Here is a 20,004-nt window from a genome sequence, read left to right as displayed (position 1 = left end):
ATCCTCCATGGTGGTAGCTGACTACTGGTATTTAATGGACTGAGTGAGGTGTTTTGTTAATTTTTAATGTTTTAATATTCCATGGGTGTTCATTAAATTAATAAACCTAAGAGATATTTTTTTGTTTTTTCAAATCTTGACCTGTATTATCACGCCACTCTTACTTTTTCAAAAATCTGTATCATTCTATCTATCCAAATAATAAAACAAATAGACCATTTTTATTTAATCAAAGCCTGATAAAACATATAATCCAATAAGTAATCTTGGATGACTTAATTATCATGTCAGATGCCTAGTACACTTTTATTATGAACTATATTGTTGATGCAAGTGTGAATTTGAGCCTGTAATAGTTTTTAGGAGTTTATTTGGGCATTTAATAGGATGGCCATTAGGTCCGCTTTTCAAAATAGATCTTAACGTTGAGTCTCATTGCAAAGACATCATTGGTGCAATTTTTGGAAAGAAAGACCATCACCGTAATCCAGAGTTTATAAAGATATGACAAATTGGGTATTCTATAAACCTTGCTTACTATTCATATATTTATTGATTGATTGTTGTTTGAATTTATTTGGTAAAATGTCTATCATAAATGATCTCAATTCGTACACGTACGTGTTTACATGTAAGGTTAAGGTATGACATTAATATTAAGCGTGCAAACATGTGCTCCAATCCCAATCATTCATAAAGGAAGACTGAATTAATCAGCCACAACCACGCACAAATATAAACATTTTTTTGGTGAGGAACACATGGGTCCGCCAATGATTCGCTTGGAACTCTTTGTATATTCTCACGAGATTTAAATATTCAAATCTCTACGACTACTATAAGGAAGAGTTAATTAAAAATTTACTTGGTGTTAACTATTACGGTTTTGAAAGACTATTGAGGTGACTTTGGACACCTCCGATAACCCGAAAAAGAAAAAACACATGGGTCACCATTTGATCTCTTAACGTAGTTTACCGTTTGACAGTAAACCGTGTGGATCTGGATGTTCTCATGATGCCCACTTCAGAGGTCCCATGGGTCCATTTTGATTCCTGTTTCCAATCTTTGATCAATGCATTATTCAAAGTGCAATGAACGGCTTTTTTCCAAGCTCAATTTTGATTAGAAAATTGGGGGTAAAAAGGGCCTGTTTAAGGAATACTAAATAATCTATGCACTTTCTCCTGAAACTCTTCATTAGCTTCAACTGTGAGAATGAACTTCTAGATTATCTTAATCATTAATGTAATTCTAAGCTTGTTTTTACCATTAATAGTTTCATAATAGTTAAGCCCTAATCATGATGATTCTGCACACAAAGTCTGAAATAATAACAAAACCACGTATGTTTCTCATAAACCCTAGCAACCTAACATCTCGGAGAGTCTAATCTCTATAACTTTTTATTGATTCTGATCTAAACTCGAACTTGACTTCTGGTCGACAAAAGTTAACTCAAAAAGCATGTCTGAACTAATCTTTTACGTACCAACATGACGTTTGAATTTAAAACATGAAGCTGATTGGAGAAATGACTTTAGTAATAAACCAAATGAGTCATTGCATTAGTCAATCACATCCACATAAGATATATTCTTCTTTAACCCCTTGTGAATGTGGCCAGATTACAATGCCTTAGATTACTCAGATGTTTGTATTTGAGTCTCACAAAGGGGTAATTAACCCATTTTTTTGATTTACCTAGTCCATTGATTTGTAGGTATGTAATGCTCCGAGGATTAATCGATGACTCACCTGACCTATCAGACTTGTAGGGGTGTATGATTCAAGAATTATCAAAGTGTTGTACGCTTTGGCCTGGACCACCCGGTCACCAAAGAGAAGTAACTCTTCAACTCACGATTTGAATCCTAGCCATAAAGTGAACTCAAACGTATGAATTAATATTTAGTAACTATAGAGGTTCCGAATCTTAAATCAAATCAGGATATTCATGGAAGAAGCTTTGCTATTATCTAATTAAGTGTGAAATGACCTTAAAATAACATCCAAGTTAGTCTTTAGAGTGATACAAGAGGTCCTAATCAACTGGCTCATTTGCATCATTTGCGAAGATAAGTATTATTCAGACCGAAGTTAACAACGCTTTAGATCTCATAATGAAAATTAAGATGATGACAAAGGAGATAATCAATCCATAATGATACAGAAAAGCATGAACCTTCTTGAATGAAGTCATATCCTAACATCAGACGGGTCTCCGCTGAAACGTGCTTAAAGTCTAACTACGTTAATCAATAATCTACAAAGATTGTGTCAAACCCTATAAGCGAATTGCTTTTGCTTGCGTTGATCAAATTCAACCCACCCAAGAGGGCCATTCTTAATCAACCTTCTTTAATTAAATAGTAAAATAAGACAGCCAATAATTTCAAGTGAACTGTATCAAAACCCCCCCTAGCTCACTCTTTTTTCCCCTTTAGGTCCCACGCTATTTCTTCTTTTATATTAGTTTATTTCTCTGCAGCCTTTCATACAGGGGCCCTCATTGTCTCCCGTCGTGTTTCTTTTGTTTTCACCACTGATATGTAACTTTTCCATCATAATAACTCGTTCCTTGAAAAAGTGGGGTAACTACCTCATTGTTGACAAAAAGACCTCAAGCTGTAAACAATGTGGATCCTATCAATATGTTTTTAAACTTTTTGTTTAGTATAAACTTTAACATTATATCAAAGCTAGTGGATTTCAAGTTTAAATTCTATATTTTATGTGAAAGGGTTATCCGCCTTACTATATCATGTAGGTTAGAAATCTTTTTTTTTTTTTTTTTTTTTTTGGTAATTGGAGTGTTCAGTCGTTTACGCATACCTCAACTAATTTTCGAATCCTGGATCCCTGGAATTCCAAAAGACCACCATTGAACTCCCTATGAAACTCAAATAATCAAATAATATAATATTATTGTGATGGTGACATCAAAGTTTGGAACTAAAATTTTAAAGCTAATAATCCCCTTGTAGGTTAAAAACTAAATATTAACCCAGATCTTTATCTAATAACTTAAACTTTAGGTCAATACTAACTTAATATTAACTTGCAAAGTCGATGATCTCATATTCAAATCTCACAATTCGATGTTGGGATTGGATAAAAAGAAATCTACATTCCTGTGAAGGTTTATTTCTGCCTCACGACAATGAGTTAGGTTGACAACCAAAGTCAGAATGAGATAGTCTGAGGGATTTATGTTTTTGGTTATGAAAACAGAGCGAGAGAGAGGAGGGAATAAGCTAGACTATTTAGCCTAAATATTGTTTAATTCAATTTTTGAAATTTCAAATGAGAAAAGGAGAACGGAATTTGTCCAATATGCAAAGAGCAAGAGTCCCCACCTTTTATCTGTCTGTGTTGATGAAAAAGGATTTGCAAAATGTCATCCTGGAAAGAAGGCAAAAATGGTCCCCATTCAAAGAATTGTATATTCCTTTATCTTGTAATCTGTGTAGCAATGGACCCTACCCACCGAGGACCAGCCTTCCCTCTTCCAAATGGGCAATTAGGATGATTGCTAACCCTGGCCATGCCAACTGTCTCCCCCAGGGCGCAGTACTATGTGGCTTTCCGTTTACCTCTTTCTCATTGCTCAATTTGTCAATCTTTTTTAATATTTTCCCCAAAGTTTCTTTTTTCGCATATATCGCTTCTTTATCACTAGTTTTTTTTCAAACCAAAATTTTACGTTGTAAGGGTCGACAGAGGCCTACAGGAAAAAACGGATTATATGTATAATTCCGATTTAACATATGTAAATAATTCACTTCTTACTTAACAATTGCAAATAAATTAAGCACCCTTAAGGTGGCCATGTGGGGGTGATAGGGGATATTGAGTGTATTAGTCAATAAGTCCTGAAGTTTAATTCTCCTCGGTCCCTAGCAGGATCGGCCATTGAGTTTTACTCTGGTTATTCCTTAGGGCTCCAACGGATTAGTTCGTGCCGTATAGCTGGCTTAGACACCCTCGATCACAAAAAAAAAATAATAATAAGTATAATAGTGAATCTTTTTTTTTTTTTGTATTGTCCGTTTTTCTGTTTGACTTTTTTATTTTTTTTTAATAGATTGAAATTGCCCTATTCAGCTTTTTATTTGTTGAGCATTTGAGTTTTAAAGTTTGATGAATGATAAGATACTCTATTTTTATATGATTTGTTTTTTTAATAGAGATATTGTATCTTTGTGATATTGAAAGAGTCCGCTTATTTCTTTCAAAACAATAATATATATATATAGAGAGAGAGAGAGGAGGAGAGAGAGAGAGAGAGCGAGAGGAAGAAGAAAAAGAAAAACTAGTCTTTTATAGAGTATCAATTATCTATTTCATAATAAAATTTTCTGCATTTCATATATTAATTGTTCAAAACTGAAATTTCAGAAGAATTATGGACCGTGTTCCGTTTTCCACCACGATTTTTTTGTTGTTGTTTTTTTTTTTTTGTAACCTAAATCATATTTTTGAGATATATTAATTATACAGTAAGAATGCTATAAGAATTTTATTTCACTAAAAAAAAAAAATACCAAATATACGAATTTTTAAATCGGTTTTAGTTTTTTTGTAAATGGGAATTTTTTTGCTTTTAATTTTGTACGGTGCTAATGTCATATGTCTTTTTATTAAGAAAAAATGTAAATTTTCAGTACTACAAACATATTAATATCATTTTTGAATACCGTTATTCTCATTCTGTGAATTTTTGGACAGCATTGAAAAAATAAGAAACTAAAATTAATTTTTTAAATATTCTTGTGAGCCAATTGCACTGATCTTTTTTTATAGCGTTAGTTGAATTAGTTTGGGGTATCACCTTGGCATGGGTACATTTATTGCATGAATACTAATCATGAAGCCTAATTACGGCACACCGAACAATTTACAGTCTTTAAATTATTGCTTGCGGAACATTAATGGGTGGGGTGAAAAAAAACTAAACAAAGTCTCTGCACAGTTTGCTTCAATATTCTTCCCATTTCAAATTATTCATATAACACGTGTTGCAGATAAAGGACATTAGATAGCATATCTTAGTGTTATTAGATCACATGTAGAAGCATTTATACTATTAACAATAGTGTTGCAGATGATAGAAGAATGAATATCCTAATCACGCTTGGGTGGTATGTGATAAAAAGTAACAAGGATCTAAGTTGCCATGGTTTTTTCGAGTTCGTAGTTCGAGCCTGATAAGCTTGTGAAATTGAGTTTCGACTCGAATTCAGTAATTAAAATTCGAGTTCGTTATTAGTAGTGATCCCTGCAATTTTTGTTAGAATTGGCCAAAATACAAACTATTACACATTAATATTTTTGTTCAGGGTGGGTGAGTCAAAAATTATAATATTAGTATTTTTTTTTAAATAAAATTAGTGGTGGGCCAAAAGTAGCTGGATCCGCCCTTGCGTATAATCAGTTTTAGTCCGCGTTTTGCGGAATGAAGTTTCATATCGAGTTTGAAAATACGAGCTTCAAATCGCATTCGAGTATTCGAGCTTTAATCAAATCGAGTTCGAGTTCTCGGTAATATAACTACAAATGACACGGAACTCCAGGGGGGAGGGAAGCTCTCGCCTCAACGAATACGAGTCGAGTTCCGGCCGAGCTTGAGCCATTTGCAAGTGGCTGACTCGATGTTTTTAGCCTATCCTGCAACTGTTTGCTTTCAAATGCTTTCCCAGTTCAATCCTTCATAACAACAAAGTTTTGCAGAATAAACGACATCAAAACTACTTATTGCAGAGAATCACATTAAGAACTTAACCCAATTTTAACTTGAGTTTGCATATGGTAAAAGATTGCATTCCGATCACTACGCACGTACTTGTAGCCTGATAGTAAAGATAAAGGAGAATCTAAGTTTACATAATCTCTCAAGTTCGAATCTTACAGCTCCTATAAGGGGTTACAATTATAGCTCTTATCTAGCTCGTAGTTTTAGAATCGCGGGGGATATCGAGTATGTACAGCTGACATGAACACCCTGATTTTAAAAAAAAAAAGAAATTAGATATCCTAGAGAGTAGATTTTAATGTAAATGTGTCCGACACAAGCAAAGGCCAATTGAAGTTTCACATTCTAAATGTACTTTCCACTCACTATCGTAAAGTAGCCCCTTGAGAGGTATAATTCATTTGTAAAGAAGTGCTTTGTTTTATAGGGTTAGTCAAGCGTGTGTTGATTTGAATTAATTGGTTTCTTGAACTTTGTGTTTAAAGTTCGAAGGAGGTAAGGTGCGGTGCAGAGAGAGCATCAGAAAGCAAGTTGGATTTGGATATGGTTAAAACGACAGAAGCAAAAGCTGAGAAGCACTTTTGATTTAACTCAAAGATTTAGAAGCTGAACTAGCATGTATTAATGTGACTGATTTATTTTTGGTGTGAGTGAGTCCATCATAAGTTTGCTCAAGATTCCCCACTGTGTATGCTTCTTCTTCTGATGAATGAATGAATCATCAATCACCATGGAAACGTATCTTTGCATGATGACAACTACTGTAACTGGCCGACACATTAACCAAAAGTTATTTTTTTTTTAACAAGAACACATATCCCTATTTCCTATACATCTCTGTCACGGACCAAAGTTTTCTGTTTTGTTTTATTCCATGAAAAATAAAAGAAAAACAAAAGATTTCCTATAGTTTAAGCTTTCAACTGCTCTCTGATTCATGGTTGAACATGTTAATGGATGGAATTGAATCGAAATAAATTTGAAAATAATAGGAGTGAGCGTTGGGCACCACATAAACACAGTACCAACGGCACTGTATCCACAATTCCGCATACCCTCTTCTCTCCTTTATGCGTTCATTTCACTTCTCTTCTCTCTCAACTCACCATTTCTTCTTCGTCACCCTTCTTCTTCTCTTCTTCATTTCACTTCTCTCGTTCTCTTCTTTCCGTCTTTTTCACTTTCACAGCTAATGTTGATAAGGATCCCACCATAAAACTTACGTCCGTCAAGTCCCCTACGAATGCCAAAGGCCCACCCTTCAATTTTTCCCCAACTCACAAACACTGTACGAGTCCTCCCTTTCCTCCTCCACCTCGCTCTACCCACTTCCGACATCTGTCTTCCAGGCTTCCTCCGCTAGACTCCTTCTTCGGAAGCTCAACAACTCAAAAACTCTCCCCCCCATATCAGTGCTCTCATTCCTGAACAAGTTCGCCACTTCACACACTACTCGTTCTCCTCAGTTTCTGTTTTTTTTTAATATTTTTAATTTTAAAAAAAACCTCCGCCATGCGGCCTTTTGAAAGAATCCGACTTGGGTTCGGACCCTCGTTATCGCTGTCATTGCCACCGGTATTGGCCCGAAAGACAAAGCTTTATAGACCGAGATCTCGGTCCTGTCCCCGCAATGGAAAGGCCATGTGTCCGGCTAAAGACCTTCCCAAGTTCGAGTTGCAATAGAAAAGTATCGGTGCAGTTTTTTTCTGCCAAGGCTACGAATCGACTAATGGAAAATGACTGAAACCTCCCGATTTCGGTCTCCCGAGATTCGACGTCATGGAACCACACAGCTTCTATATTTGCTGGAAGGTACGTTGTTTCCAGCTTCTACTTTGGGCTAACGCCCGTGGGCTTGCAAATAGGATTGGCGCCAAAAGCTAGACTTTCTTGTTTATAAAGTGTGTTTGGAGCTGGCTGTTGTGATTCCGATATTTAGCTGCTTTATAGGGCTGTTTTTCCGGATGGTGTTGATGTGTTGTTTCGTTAATTGTGGCTGTGTTGTTGTTACTTATTATTTAGATGCATAGCTATGGGCTTTTGGTGCTTCTGATCACGGAGTTTTTGTTTCTGCTTCTGCTGGTCATGGTGGACCGGGTGGTTACTGTTACCAATGTTGCTCCTTGTTACTTCTGTTGTGCTGGTACGATTGATCGAGATTTTCCCAGCTGATGTTTCATTTGGGAAATGGAAAATTGTGTTCCTGGAGTTAGTGTTTATGGTGGCCGGTTTTGGTGGCCCTGAGAAGAAGTATTCTTTAGTTTATGCAGGGAGTGAAGAGGGTGATGCCTATTCAGCTTCTTTGTGTTTTAGAAGGTCTCTGATCCTAACTATGTTGAGGGGAACGTGTTTGTGTGATAGAGGGATAAATTCGAGAGCTGCTAAAGGTGAGGTTGTGAAGAAAGCGGGTTGGCATTGGATGATTTTAGCTAGGGGTTTTGATGGGAAGGATTATTGCCGATTGTCACTTTTACCGGCTACTTCGGGTCGGTGCTTCAGGTGGTGATATATTAGGAAGTACTTTCAGATGCGAGAAAGCTAAACACCCAATAATAGCAACTATTGTTTTTAAGGGACTCGAGTTAACGTGAAGCCAGCTCCGGTGGTGTCCGCTTTCTCATGCTAGGTGCCTAATCAGATTCCCTGAGATTTTGAAACCTGATGTGATAGCTCCTGGAATGAATATACTCGCAGCTTGGCCGATAAATTTGGAACCATCTGGGGTTCCTTCTGATAGCGTAGAACTCAGTTCAATATACTTTCTAGGAAAAACTCAATGCTGTCCACATTTTCTGGTCCTTGCTGATCTGTTAAGGCGGCGCACCCGAATGGCCCTGCAGCATAGAAGATCAGCACTATGACACTGCTTATACGGTTGAAAATCGTGTAACACAATGCTTGATGAGTCACCGCAAACTTCTACCGTGTGTTCGATTTTGGCTGGTCATGTTCACCCCAAAAGGCTAGGAATCGCGGTTTTATTATGCTCTACTTTCCTATGATTATGTGAACTTCTGGGCAATTCAATTACACTTTACTAATATCACAGTGATCACAAGGGAAGTGCGATGCAAAGGGGCCAAAAGGGCTGGTCATGTTGGGAATGTGAAGACCCTTCTCTGTCTGTCAGTGTTCCAACAATAGGTGAGCTAAGAGGTCTACACATTTATTAGGACTGTGACTAATTTTGGGACGCCAAATTTCGGTTTACAAAAGTCGTAATCAGGCCACAAGTTCCGCAGTTGACAGTCCAGCCGTAGAAACTTGTGTTTAGGCGGGTGGGACAGAACTGAATTTCTTTTATGGTTGAAGCCATGGCATTAAGCCTCTCCAGGAGTCTAGTGAAGAGTGGTCACATAATGTGGACAGATGTGAAGCATAATGTCACTATCCCCTTAGTTGTGACATGCCAGCAACATCTCTATTTTGTTGTGTGATAGGGTTTATGGTTTTAGGAATTTTGCTTCCTTTTTATAGTTTATAATAATCTATCTCTCTCTTTAAAATGTATAATGATATTAATGTGTTATGGTGTTTTCTATTCAGAACGCAGATTGACTTGAAAAAGAAGGTGAAAGAGGTTTTATCTTTGTTGTCAGTTTAAGAATCACATGTGGTAAAAATCTTGTGTGTGAATTGAAGTAGGACATTAAGTGCAAAGGGTCTGTCTTTTTCAAGTTTTAATATAAAGAATATGCTTGGTGTTTTCTTCACTGAACTGTTGTGTGTTGAAAATTTCTGTCAACCCAAATTAATTGTTATGTGTGTATGGTGAAGCATGTTTGGGGAAGGTTATTCTAGTACAAAAGTATGTGCTTACAGAGACAGACATTCATCAAGACAAAATCATGTGGGGTAACTTTCTCTTCTCAATTGATTGTCCCATATATATATAATCAATAGCCCATGTCTATTTGCAAGAACAAAGAGGACTTGGACGCAGGTTCCAAGCATTAGTGTTGTGTCTAAGCCAAAGATATATTAAAGAACTTCTGTACCATACAACTTTGATTTTGTGGTATCGGATGCGCGGTTAAGCTTTGCGTTTATTTCGATTATTTTTTCCTCCGAGACTACTCTGATTAACGGGTCAGGTAAGCTTTCAATTACTATCCTTATTAGGAGTTTTGAATTCCAAACCTTTAGTAATGGACACAACAATCTCTTATGAAATATCGTGGAGAGTTGAAGTCCTCGCTTTCAGATTGGGTTTCATGACTACATTCATTGCCACAACAAATGGATGACACGTGCGTTTTCGCGTTGCGATGCTGATAAGGGGCTGTTCTGTTGCTGTTGCATTTAAAAATATATCCTACGCGAATTCTGGGGATTTTGTGCCCTAGGATGGGACAAAAATCAATGTCAATTGTTGAAGAAGAAGATTTATGTGTGATGAAGCAACTCAGCGGTTAAATGTCCCTTATGTAGCCATGACCCATAACATAGTCCCTGTTTCACTTGGTCCATGATTATGATGTTCATGTTCAAATTCTGTAGACAAGCATCAACAAGGTAGCCAGTCAATTCAAAGTCAATATTATAATGTTATGGGGAACAGAATTGTGCTGCAAGTCTGTAACAAAAGCTATATGCAAAAGGCCAGCTTTTATATGTTTTCACTACTTTGTCGGAGATTCTCCAATCTTTAAGAAAACAACAGCAATCTAGAAGTAATTTGATACTTAGCTCACATTGTATAGATCAAACAGCTGTAACTTTCTAGGATCCCCTTATTTTTCTGCAAAAATTATCGCAGTATGGGACTTGAGGTAAATTCACATAACTTCAGTGAACAAAGCCGGAGTTCTGTCTTTAAATCTTTCAATATATTGTCTTTTCATGGGCTGATAAACATTGACCAATTAAGACCTTTTTTCAGCCATGGCCAAGCAGGCTTTCACACAAACAAGTGAGGCGCAGAAATTGCCTAAGCTGTGAAACAACAGCAGTTCTAGTCTATTTTCCTTCAAGGTTTTACTCCTAAACAAGGGAGGTCTTCACACCAAAAATGTCGAGTTCGATACCTAGTCCTCTTCTGACAAGACATGGAATCATTGAGCCCGCTTCTAGAATGAATGGTGACATAACAATGATACGCAATGATGTTTGCCTGCACCATCCTTTTCATCACTACCTGCTAATGAACAAAGACAGACAATGACCTAAGCCCTGTTCTTGAAATGAATCCACTTAGAAACGAAACCGTCTTGTGATTATACTAATTCCTTGGTGGTCCTCCCCTTGTTTTGCTTTTCACGTGCCAATTTACTTAATGCATTAACGAAATTCTGCATTTTTTCAACGGCTGTAAGTTTCTCGATGATTAGACGTATACTATTCCAAAATTATAGGTCTTGCGTGATTGCATGTTATTTATGTACCGTATTTTTTCAATCATTTAAAACAGAGATGAGACCAAACGGTTCAAACTTTAAACATTAGTTATGCGAAATTTAGATCTGAACGTCCTTGACTAAAAGTTATGTGAATGAGGTTGGATTGTTACGCTGTTTCTTACATTGAAATTTAATTATTTTTTTATATAAATTTTACTGTTTTTGTTTTTTTCTATGGTGATAAAGGAAGAAACTTAGCTCGTGCAGAAATGTATACCAAAAAGATGTATTAATAGGTCGTATGAATAGGTGTGTATAAACACATTATCCGATCGATTTTGGGGGTATTTTTCGAATCCGACCCGACAAATTGTCATGATTAGAATCTTTTTCGAACGGATCCAGATCTTCACGGAATCCGTTATCCGAATTTGCATGGGAAATATCAACTTTTGGATTATTCTTTTAGTAACCCCTGCCACATAAACATTACATTTTTGATCCCCAAGTGGTCATCGAGTTCTATGCTGTTTTGTGCTAAGTGTAAGGTTTCATGGCATGAAGGAATGGGATGTGGAGAGTTTCAGAAACTAAGAAAGGGCGAAAGAGAGAGAGAAGATATAACGTTGATGGAGTTAGCCAAGAATAAGAAGTGGAGAAGATGTCCCAAGTGCAAGTTCTATATGGCCCTGGTGGGTTAACTGTTACCAATGTTGCTCCTTGGGTTACTTCTGTTGGTGCTGGTACTATTGATAGAGATTTCCCAGCTGATGTTCATTTGGGAAATGGGAAAATTGTTCCTGGAGTTAGTGTTTATGGTGGGCCGGGTTTGGGTGGCCCTGAGAAGAAGTATTCTTTAGTTTATGCAGGGAGTGAAGAGAAAATGAGGTTGATTTTTCTACTCTTTTTTTTTTTTTTTTTTTTTTTTGTTTTAATGTGTGAGGTTAATTACTTCTTTACAAATGAATTATACCTCTCAAGGGGCTACTTTACTATAGTTGAGTGGAGAGTATATAATTGATACTCTAATAAAAGACTAGTTTCCTTTTTCTGCGTTTTAGACTTTTAGTAAACTAAAGATACATTTAAATAGTACTCTCCACTCAACTATAGTAGAGAAGTGCTTTGTTTTAATAGGGTTAGTCAAGCGTGTGTTGATTTGAATTGAATTGGTTTCTTGAACTTTGTGTTTAAAGTTCGAAGGAGGTAATGGTGCGGTGCAGAGAGAGCATCAGAAAAGCAAGTTGGATTTGGATATGGTTAAAACGACAGAAGCAGAAGCTGAGAAGCACTTTTGATTTTAACTCAAAAGATTTAGAAGCTGAACTAGCATGTATTAATGTGACTGATTTATTTTTGGTGTGAGTGAGTCCATCATAAGAGTTTGCTCTAAGATTCCCCACGTGTATGCTTCTTCTTCTGATGAATGAATGAAATCAATCAATCACCATGGAAACGTATCTTTGCATGATGACAACTACTGTAACTGGCCGACACATTAACCAAAAGTTTTTATTTTTTTTAACAAGAACACATATCCCTATTTCCTATACATCTCTGTCACGGACCAAAGTTTTCTGTTTTGTTTTATTTCATGGAAAAAATAATAAGAAAAACAAAATATTGTTGTATTCAAATAACATAAAACAACTCTAAAAAACTCAACAACAATTAAAACATATTAAATCAACCCTCCTATATTCATATTGTCAAAGAAGTTGCCATCATCAAAGAAGAAATTGAGAGGTGCAACATCATTGACAACACTCTGATCAGTTAATGGGTCAACAATCCTTGCCTCAAGATGATTGGCACCATCACTCTTAGCAACAATGGCAAGATCATTATTTTCCTCTTTGTTCACCCTTGCTGCCACTTTACTTCTTAGTTGTTCCAAAGACTTGACAAATTGCCCAAGCTCATCTAACCCCATATTATCAACACGCTGCTGTTCCCACCAGTCGTGGTCATTCGTTTCGTTTCGATGTTTAATCTCCTTGGCAATCTTTTCTTCCTCTTCAAATTGATCTTGTAACCTGTCGATCTCATGTTTAATCGTGTCAAACATTTCGTTGTTGGTCGAAAACTCCGAAGGCTCATTGTTTCCAGAGAAAAAACGATCAAGAAGAGTTTTAACACTAGGATGACCATAACTAAAAGGTCTATTATTTGGAGACATTATGATAATGGCAACTTGAGCACCACATAATAAAGAAAGTTCACTAGCTTTGTTGAAAATCCCTTTCTTTCGCTTGGAGAAGGCGACTTCAAGACTGTTTTTATTCTCTAGTTTCTTGATTTCAATTCTTTGACGACCTTTGGTCTTCTTTCCCGTGTTTGATGCCTCCATTGATGGTTTTGGTGAATTGCTTATGTGATTAATTTATGTGTTTATATATGTATATAACATCTTATTAAATATAGACTAAGCAGAGAGGCAATTAATGTTAGTATCTCTTAATGATCTCAAAGTCCTAATTCCCTTGCTAAAAATTTTCAGGAATATTTACTTGTCTAATTAGTATTATTATTAGAATTAATATAAAAATAATGTATAATATACAACCTCACCACGCGTTATACATTAGATTACCATCGGGAAAATCAAGACCCTATTATCACTACACAGAATGGTACAACTCTAAACAATGGAATAGCAAGTAATTAAGGTGCCAAATTTGCAAATTCATTAAACAGAGATCCAACTAAAAATACATAATTTATGCTTCATAGTAAAGATAAACTTCCTTCATGAAAATAAAAATATTAAACACAAGTCAAATAATTTTTCGGAGATAGAATTGGAATAGTTGTTTCCTTAGTGAAATTAGATTTATATTTTGATTTATTGTTCTCTTGACTTAGAAATCTTAAATCAATCTATCCGTACCAATTAATGGGTTAGTTAATGTAATTAATTATCGAAACGCCACCAACGAGATTACTATCCCCATAGCATAGGCCCCTTTTGCCCAAACAAAGGCACAACACAGTACAGCCTGGGAAAACCACTCTCTAGGCTCATTCATGAATCTAACTTAACCAACCTAAATTCCGCAAATCAACTAGCCTATTCCTTGAAATCCGTTTATCAATCTCTCTCATAGGTCTTATCACGTGTAATATGAACCACATAGAAAAATGTGGAAAATTTCTCAATTATAGGCTACCATGAATATGGGTGGTTTTTCCTTTTTTTATATTATCTTATTCCTATTTTTTTAAAACATATTTATTTTCTTATTCTGAAATCTTATTTTATTTTATTTAATTATTTTAAACTCTCTAAGTTTGTTAATTTAACTAATACCAAAAAAGAAAAAGTTTAGAAATTGATAAAAAACATCCATCTACCTACATTATCAGATTTCAGCCACCACCACCAACAGGTGGTTGGAATCTGATATAATGGTACACTACCAACTAGATCTGATTAGTAGTAGTCGATTTAGCCTTTTCCGGTCAGATTCACCATGAATCTAGCAAAGAAAAAGTCAAATCTAAGGCTTAAGATCTTGCTATTGATGGTCAGATCTCTAGCCGTAGTTAGTCGTCAACGATGACTATATCTTTAGCCGCCATTGACGACCAAACACGGCCAGATTAGGCCGTCAACGGCCAGAAACTAGTCGTAGATTTGATTTTTCTGGCCAGATCCGGCTAGAAATGTTATATCAACACTAACCGGTCAGATCCAGCTGGTTGCGCCAATAGATGACTCCGACCATCCTCCGATGGTGGTAGCGACTACTGGTATTTAATGGATGAGTGAGGTGTTTTTGTTAATTTTTAATGTTTTTATTACATGGGTGTTCAGTAAATTAATAAACCTAAGAGATATTTTTTGTTATTTTCAAATCTTACCTGTAATAATCACCCAACTCTACTTTTTCAAAATCTATAAATTCTATCCAAAATAATAAAACAAATAGACCATTTTTTTTAATCAACCTGATAAACATATAATCCAATAAGTATCTTGATGAGCTTAATATGATCATTTCAGGATTGCCTAGTACACTTTATTATTAAATAATATTTGTTGATGATAAGTGTGAATTTGAGCCGTAATAGGTTTTAGAGTTTATTGGGCATTTATAGGAGGGCCAAGTTAGGTCCTCTTTCCAAAATATGATCTTACGTTGAGTCTCATTTGAAAGACATCATTTGGTGCAATTTTTGGAAAGAAAGACCAGTCACCGTAATTCCAGAGTTTAAAGATATGACCAATTGGGTATTCTATAAACCTTGATTACTAATTCATATTAGTTGATTGATTGATTGTTGTTTGAATTAATTTGTAAAATTTCTATCAATAAATAGATCTCAATTCGTAACACGTACGTGTTTACATGTAAAGGTAAGGGTATGACATTATATTAAGCTTGCAAACATGTGCATCCAATCCAAGCATCATAAAGGAAGACTGAAATTAATCAGCCACAACACGCACAAATAAAATTTTTGTTGAGGGAACACATGGGTCGCCAATTATTCGCTTGGAACTCTTGGGTATATTACTCAAGAGATTTTAAATTCAAATCTCTACGACACTAATAGGAAGAGTTATTAAAATTTACTTGGCTTTTAACTTTACGGTTTTGAAAGACTAATTGAGGTGACTTTGGACACCTCCTAATCCCGAAAAAGAAAAAACACATGGGTCACCATTTGATCTCTTCAACGTAGTTGACCTGTGACAGTAAACGTGTGGATCTGGTGTTCTCTGATGCACTTACAGATGGCCCATGGGTCCATGTTGATTCCTTTTTTCCAACTTTGAGTCAAGCATTATTCAAAGTGCAATGAACTGCTTTTTCCAAGCTCAATTTTGATTAGAAAATTGGGGGAAAAAGGGCCTGTTTAAGGGAATTAATAAATAATCTATGCACTTTCTCCTGAAACTCTTTAATTAGCTCTCTGTTAGATGAACTTCTAGATTATCTTAATCATTAATGTAAGCTAAGCTGGTTTTTACCATTAATATTTCAATAATATGAGCCCTAATCATGATGATTCTGCACAACAAGTCTGAAATAATAAACAAACCACGTATGTTCTCATAAAGCTCTCACCTAATCATCTCGGAGAAGTATAATCTCTATAACTTTTTTATTTATTCTGATCTAAAACTCGAATTGAATTCTGGTCGACAAAAGTTAACTCAAAACATGTATGAATAATCTTTACTAACCACAATAGTTTGAATTTAAAAATGAAGCTGAGTGGAGAGATGACTTAGAATAACCAAATTAGTCATTGCATTAGTCAATCATCCAACATAAGTATTTCTCTTAACCCTTGGATGTGGCCATATGACAATGCCTTAGATTACTCAGAGGTTTTGTATTTGAGTCTCACAAAGTGGTAATTAACCACATTTGTGATTTACCTATCCATTGAGTTTGTAGATATTAATACCCGAGGTTAATCGTTGACTACCTGACCTATCAACTTGTAGGGTGTTTAATGGATTCAAGAATTAGTCAAAGGGTGTAAGCTGCCTGGACAACCCGGTCACAAAGAAGATAAATCTCTTCAACTCAAATTTGAATTCTAGCCAAAAAAGTGAACTCAAAACATGTATGAATTAATATTTTAACTAGAAGAGGTCCGAATCTTAAATCAAATCAGGTATTCATGGAAGAAGCTTGCTAGATTATCTAATTAAGTATGAAATGACCTTAAAATAACATCAAAGTTAGTCTTTAGAGTGATAAAAGAGGATCCTATCCAAATGGCTCATTGCATCAGTTTCGAAGATTAAGTATTATTCAGCCGAAAGTTAACCAAGCTTAGATGTCAATAATGGAATTAAAGAGGATGACAAAGGAGATATATACAATCAATAATGTACAGAAAAGCAAGAACCTTCTTGATGAATCAATAACCTAACTCTCCTCTGAAAACGTGCTTAAAGTCTAACCTACCGTTAATCAATACCTACAAAAGATTTGTCAAACTCCATAATCGAATTGCTTTTGCTTTGCTTGATAAATTCAAAACCAAACCCAGAGGGCCATTCTTAATCAACCTTCTTTAATTAATAGTAAGAATAAGACAGCCATAATTTCAAGTGAACTGTATCAAACCCCACCTAGCTCAACCTTTTTTCCTTTATCCCACTCTATTCCTTCTTTTTTATTTAGATTTATTTCTCTGCACTGTCATACATGGGACCTCATTGTCTCCAGTAGTGTTCTTTTGGTTTTCACCACTGCTACTGTAACTTTTCACTCATAATAACTCGTTCCTTAAAAGTGGGGTAACTACCTCAATTGGTTGACAAAAAGACCTCAAGCTGTAAACAATGCTGGATCCTTATCTAATAGTTTAAACTTTTATGTTTAGTATTAACTTAACATTATATCAAAGCTAGATTTCAAGTTTAAATTCTATATTTTATGTGAAAGGTTTATTCCGCTTACTATCAGGTAGGTTAGAAATCTTTTTTTTTTTTTTTTTTTGTAATGGAGTTGTCAAGTCAGTTTACGCATACCTAAACTAATTTTCGAATCCATTGAAACCCTGTAAGTCCAAAGACCACCATTGAACTCCCTATAAACTCAAATAATCAAATAAGTATAATATTATTGTGTGGTGACATCAAAGTTTGAACCTAAAAGTTAAAGCTAATCCCTTGGAGTTAGAAAACTAAAATATTAACCCAGAATCTTTACTAATAACTTAAACTTTTAGGTCAAATACTAACTTAATATAATTTCAAAGTCGATGATCTCATATTCAAATCTCACAATTCGATGTTGGGATGGATAAAAAGTAAATCTACTTTCATGTGAAAGGTTATTCTGCCTCACTACATGAGTTAGGTGACACTAAAGTCAGAATGAGATAAGTCTGAGGGATTTATTGTTTGTTATGGAAAACAAGAGAGAAGAGAGGAGGGAAGAAGCTAGATGCTAGGTAGCTAAATATTGTGATAAAATTCAATTTTGAAATTCAAAGTGAGAAAAGGAGAAACGGAAGTTTGTCCATATGCAAAGAGCAAGAGTCCCCACCTTTTAGCTGTTTGTTGATGAGAAAGATTTTGCAAATGTAATACTGGAAGAAGCAAGAAGAGGGTCACATTCAAAGAAATTGATAATTGCGTTTATATTGTAATCTGTGTAAGCAATGGACCTACCCACCAGGACCAGCCTTCCCTCTTCCAAAATGGGCAATATGATGATTCTAACCCATGCCATGGCCAACTGTCTCACCCATGCGCAGTACAGTATTGGCTTTCCTTTACCTCTCTCATTGCTCAATGGGTCATCTTTTTAATATTTTCCCCAAAGTTTCTTCTTTTCATATCTCTTCTTTATCATCTAGTTTTTTTCAAATACAAAATTTTACAGTTGTAAGGGTATACAGAGGCCTACAGGAAAAACGGATATATATAATACGATTAACATTTGTAATAATATAACTTCTTTACTTAACATATGCAAATAATTAAGCACCCTTAGGTGGCCAGGTGGGGTGATAGGATTATTGAGTGTATTAGTCAAAGTCTAATTTAATTCTCCTCGGTCCCTAGCAGGATAGCCATTGAGGGTTTATCTGGTTATTAACTTTAGGGTCCCAAGATTAGTCGTCCGTAGAGCGGCTTAGACACCCTCGATCACAAAAAAAAAAAATAATAATAATAATAATAGTGAATCTTTTTTTTTTTTTTTGTATTGTCCTTTTTTCTGTTTGACTTTTTTTTTTTTTAATAAGATTGAATTTGACCTATTCTATGCTTTTTATTTGATTGAGCATTTGAGTTTTAAAGTTTGAATGAATGATAGATACTTATTTTATATGATTTTGTTTTTTAAATAGAGATATTGTATCTTTGTATAATTGAAAGAGTCGCTTATTTCTTTAAAAACCATATATATATATATATATAGAAGAGGAAGAGAGAGAGAGAGAGAGATAGAGAGAGAGAGAGAGAAGAAAAGGAAACTAGTCTTTATTGAGTATCAATTATATTTTCAATAATAAATTTTCTGCAATTTCATATATTATTGTTCAAAACTGAAATTTCAGAAGAATTATGGACAGTGTTCCGTTCCACGATTTTTTGTTGTTTTTTTTTATTTTTGTAAACTAAATCAGATTTTTGAGATATATTAAATTTAGAACAGTAAAGAATGCTATAGAATTTTATTTCACTAAAAAAAAAAAAAATACCAAATATACGAATTTTTAAATCTCTGTTTTAGTTTTTTGTAAATGGAAATTTATTTTGCTTTGAATTTTGTACTGGTGCTAATTCATATGTCTATTTTCTATTAAGAAAATGTAAATTTTCAGTACGTAAAACATTTAATATTTTGAATACAGTATGCTCAGTTCTGGAATTTTTGGCAGCATTGAAAAATAGAAACTAAAATTATTTTTAAAATGATTCTGTGAGCCAATTAACGATTTTTTTATAGCGTTAGTTGAATTGTTGGGGTATCACCTTGGCATGGGGTACATATTGCATGAATAGCTAGCATTGAAGCCTAATTACAGGCACACTAAACAATTACAGTCTTTAATTTATTGCTTGGGAACATTAATGGGTGGGGTGAAAAGAAACTAAACAAAGTAGCTGCAACATGTTTGCTTCAATTCTTCCCTTTCAAATTTTCATAATACACGTGTTGCAGAATAAGGACATTATACATATCTTAGTGTTAGGAGATCACATGTAGAAGCATTATACATTAACAATAGGTGGCAGAATGAAGAATGAATATCCTAATCACTCTTGGGTGGTATGATGATAAAAGAGTAAAATAGGATCTAAGTTTACATGGTTTTTCGAGTTCGAGTTCGAGCCTGATAGAGCTTGTGAAATTGATTCGAACTCGATCGAAATTAAATTCGAGTTCGTATAATAGTAGTGGATCCAAATTTTTGTTAGAATTGGCC

The 20,004-nt window shown here is 35.0% G+C and overlaps 2 protein-coding genes across 2 annotated transcripts; one reads left to right on the top strand and one right to left on the bottom strand.

The window, feature by feature from the left end:
* Positions 1–7,868: 7,868 nt before the first annotated feature.
* On the top strand, positions 7,869–8,261 carry LOC116132704 (subtilisin-like protease SBT1.5). Its single transcript, XM_031418375.1, has one exon. It carries the CDS (start codon positions 7,869–7,871, stop codon positions 8,259–8,261), a length of 393 nt encoding a protein of 130 aa, XP_031274235.1.
* A 4,514-nt stretch (positions 8,262–12,775) lies between these two features.
* LOC116132703 (agamous-like MADS-box protein AGL62) lies at positions 12,776–13,444 on the bottom strand. Its single transcript, XM_031418374.1, has one exon. The coding sequence runs from the start codon at positions 13,442–13,444 to the stop codon at positions 12,776–12,778; it is 669 nt and encodes a 222-aa protein (XP_031274234.1).
* Positions 13,445–20,004: the final 6,560 nt, after the last annotated feature.

The sequence above is a fragment of the Pistacia vera genome, unplaced genomic scaffold, assembly GCF_008641045.1.
Source record: "Pistacia vera cultivar Batoury unplaced genomic scaffold, PisVer_v2 Contig259, whole genome shotgun sequence".
NCBI lineage: Eukaryota > Viridiplantae > Streptophyta > Magnoliopsida > Sapindales > Anacardiaceae > Pistacia > Pistacia vera.
The sequence above is the reverse complement of the archived record's forward strand: the minus strand, read 5'-3'. Positions and strand labels throughout refer to the sequence as shown.

Excerpts from the sequence above, each read along its gene's own strand:
- LOC116132704 (XM_031418375.1), top strand. The coding sequence starts at position 7,869 with ATGTTGCTCCTTGTTACTTCTGTTGTGCTGGTACGATTGATCGAGATT.
- LOC116132703 (XM_031418374.1), bottom strand. The coding sequence starts at position 13,444 with ATGGAGGCATCAAACACGGGAAAGAAGACCAAAGGTCGTCAAAGAATT.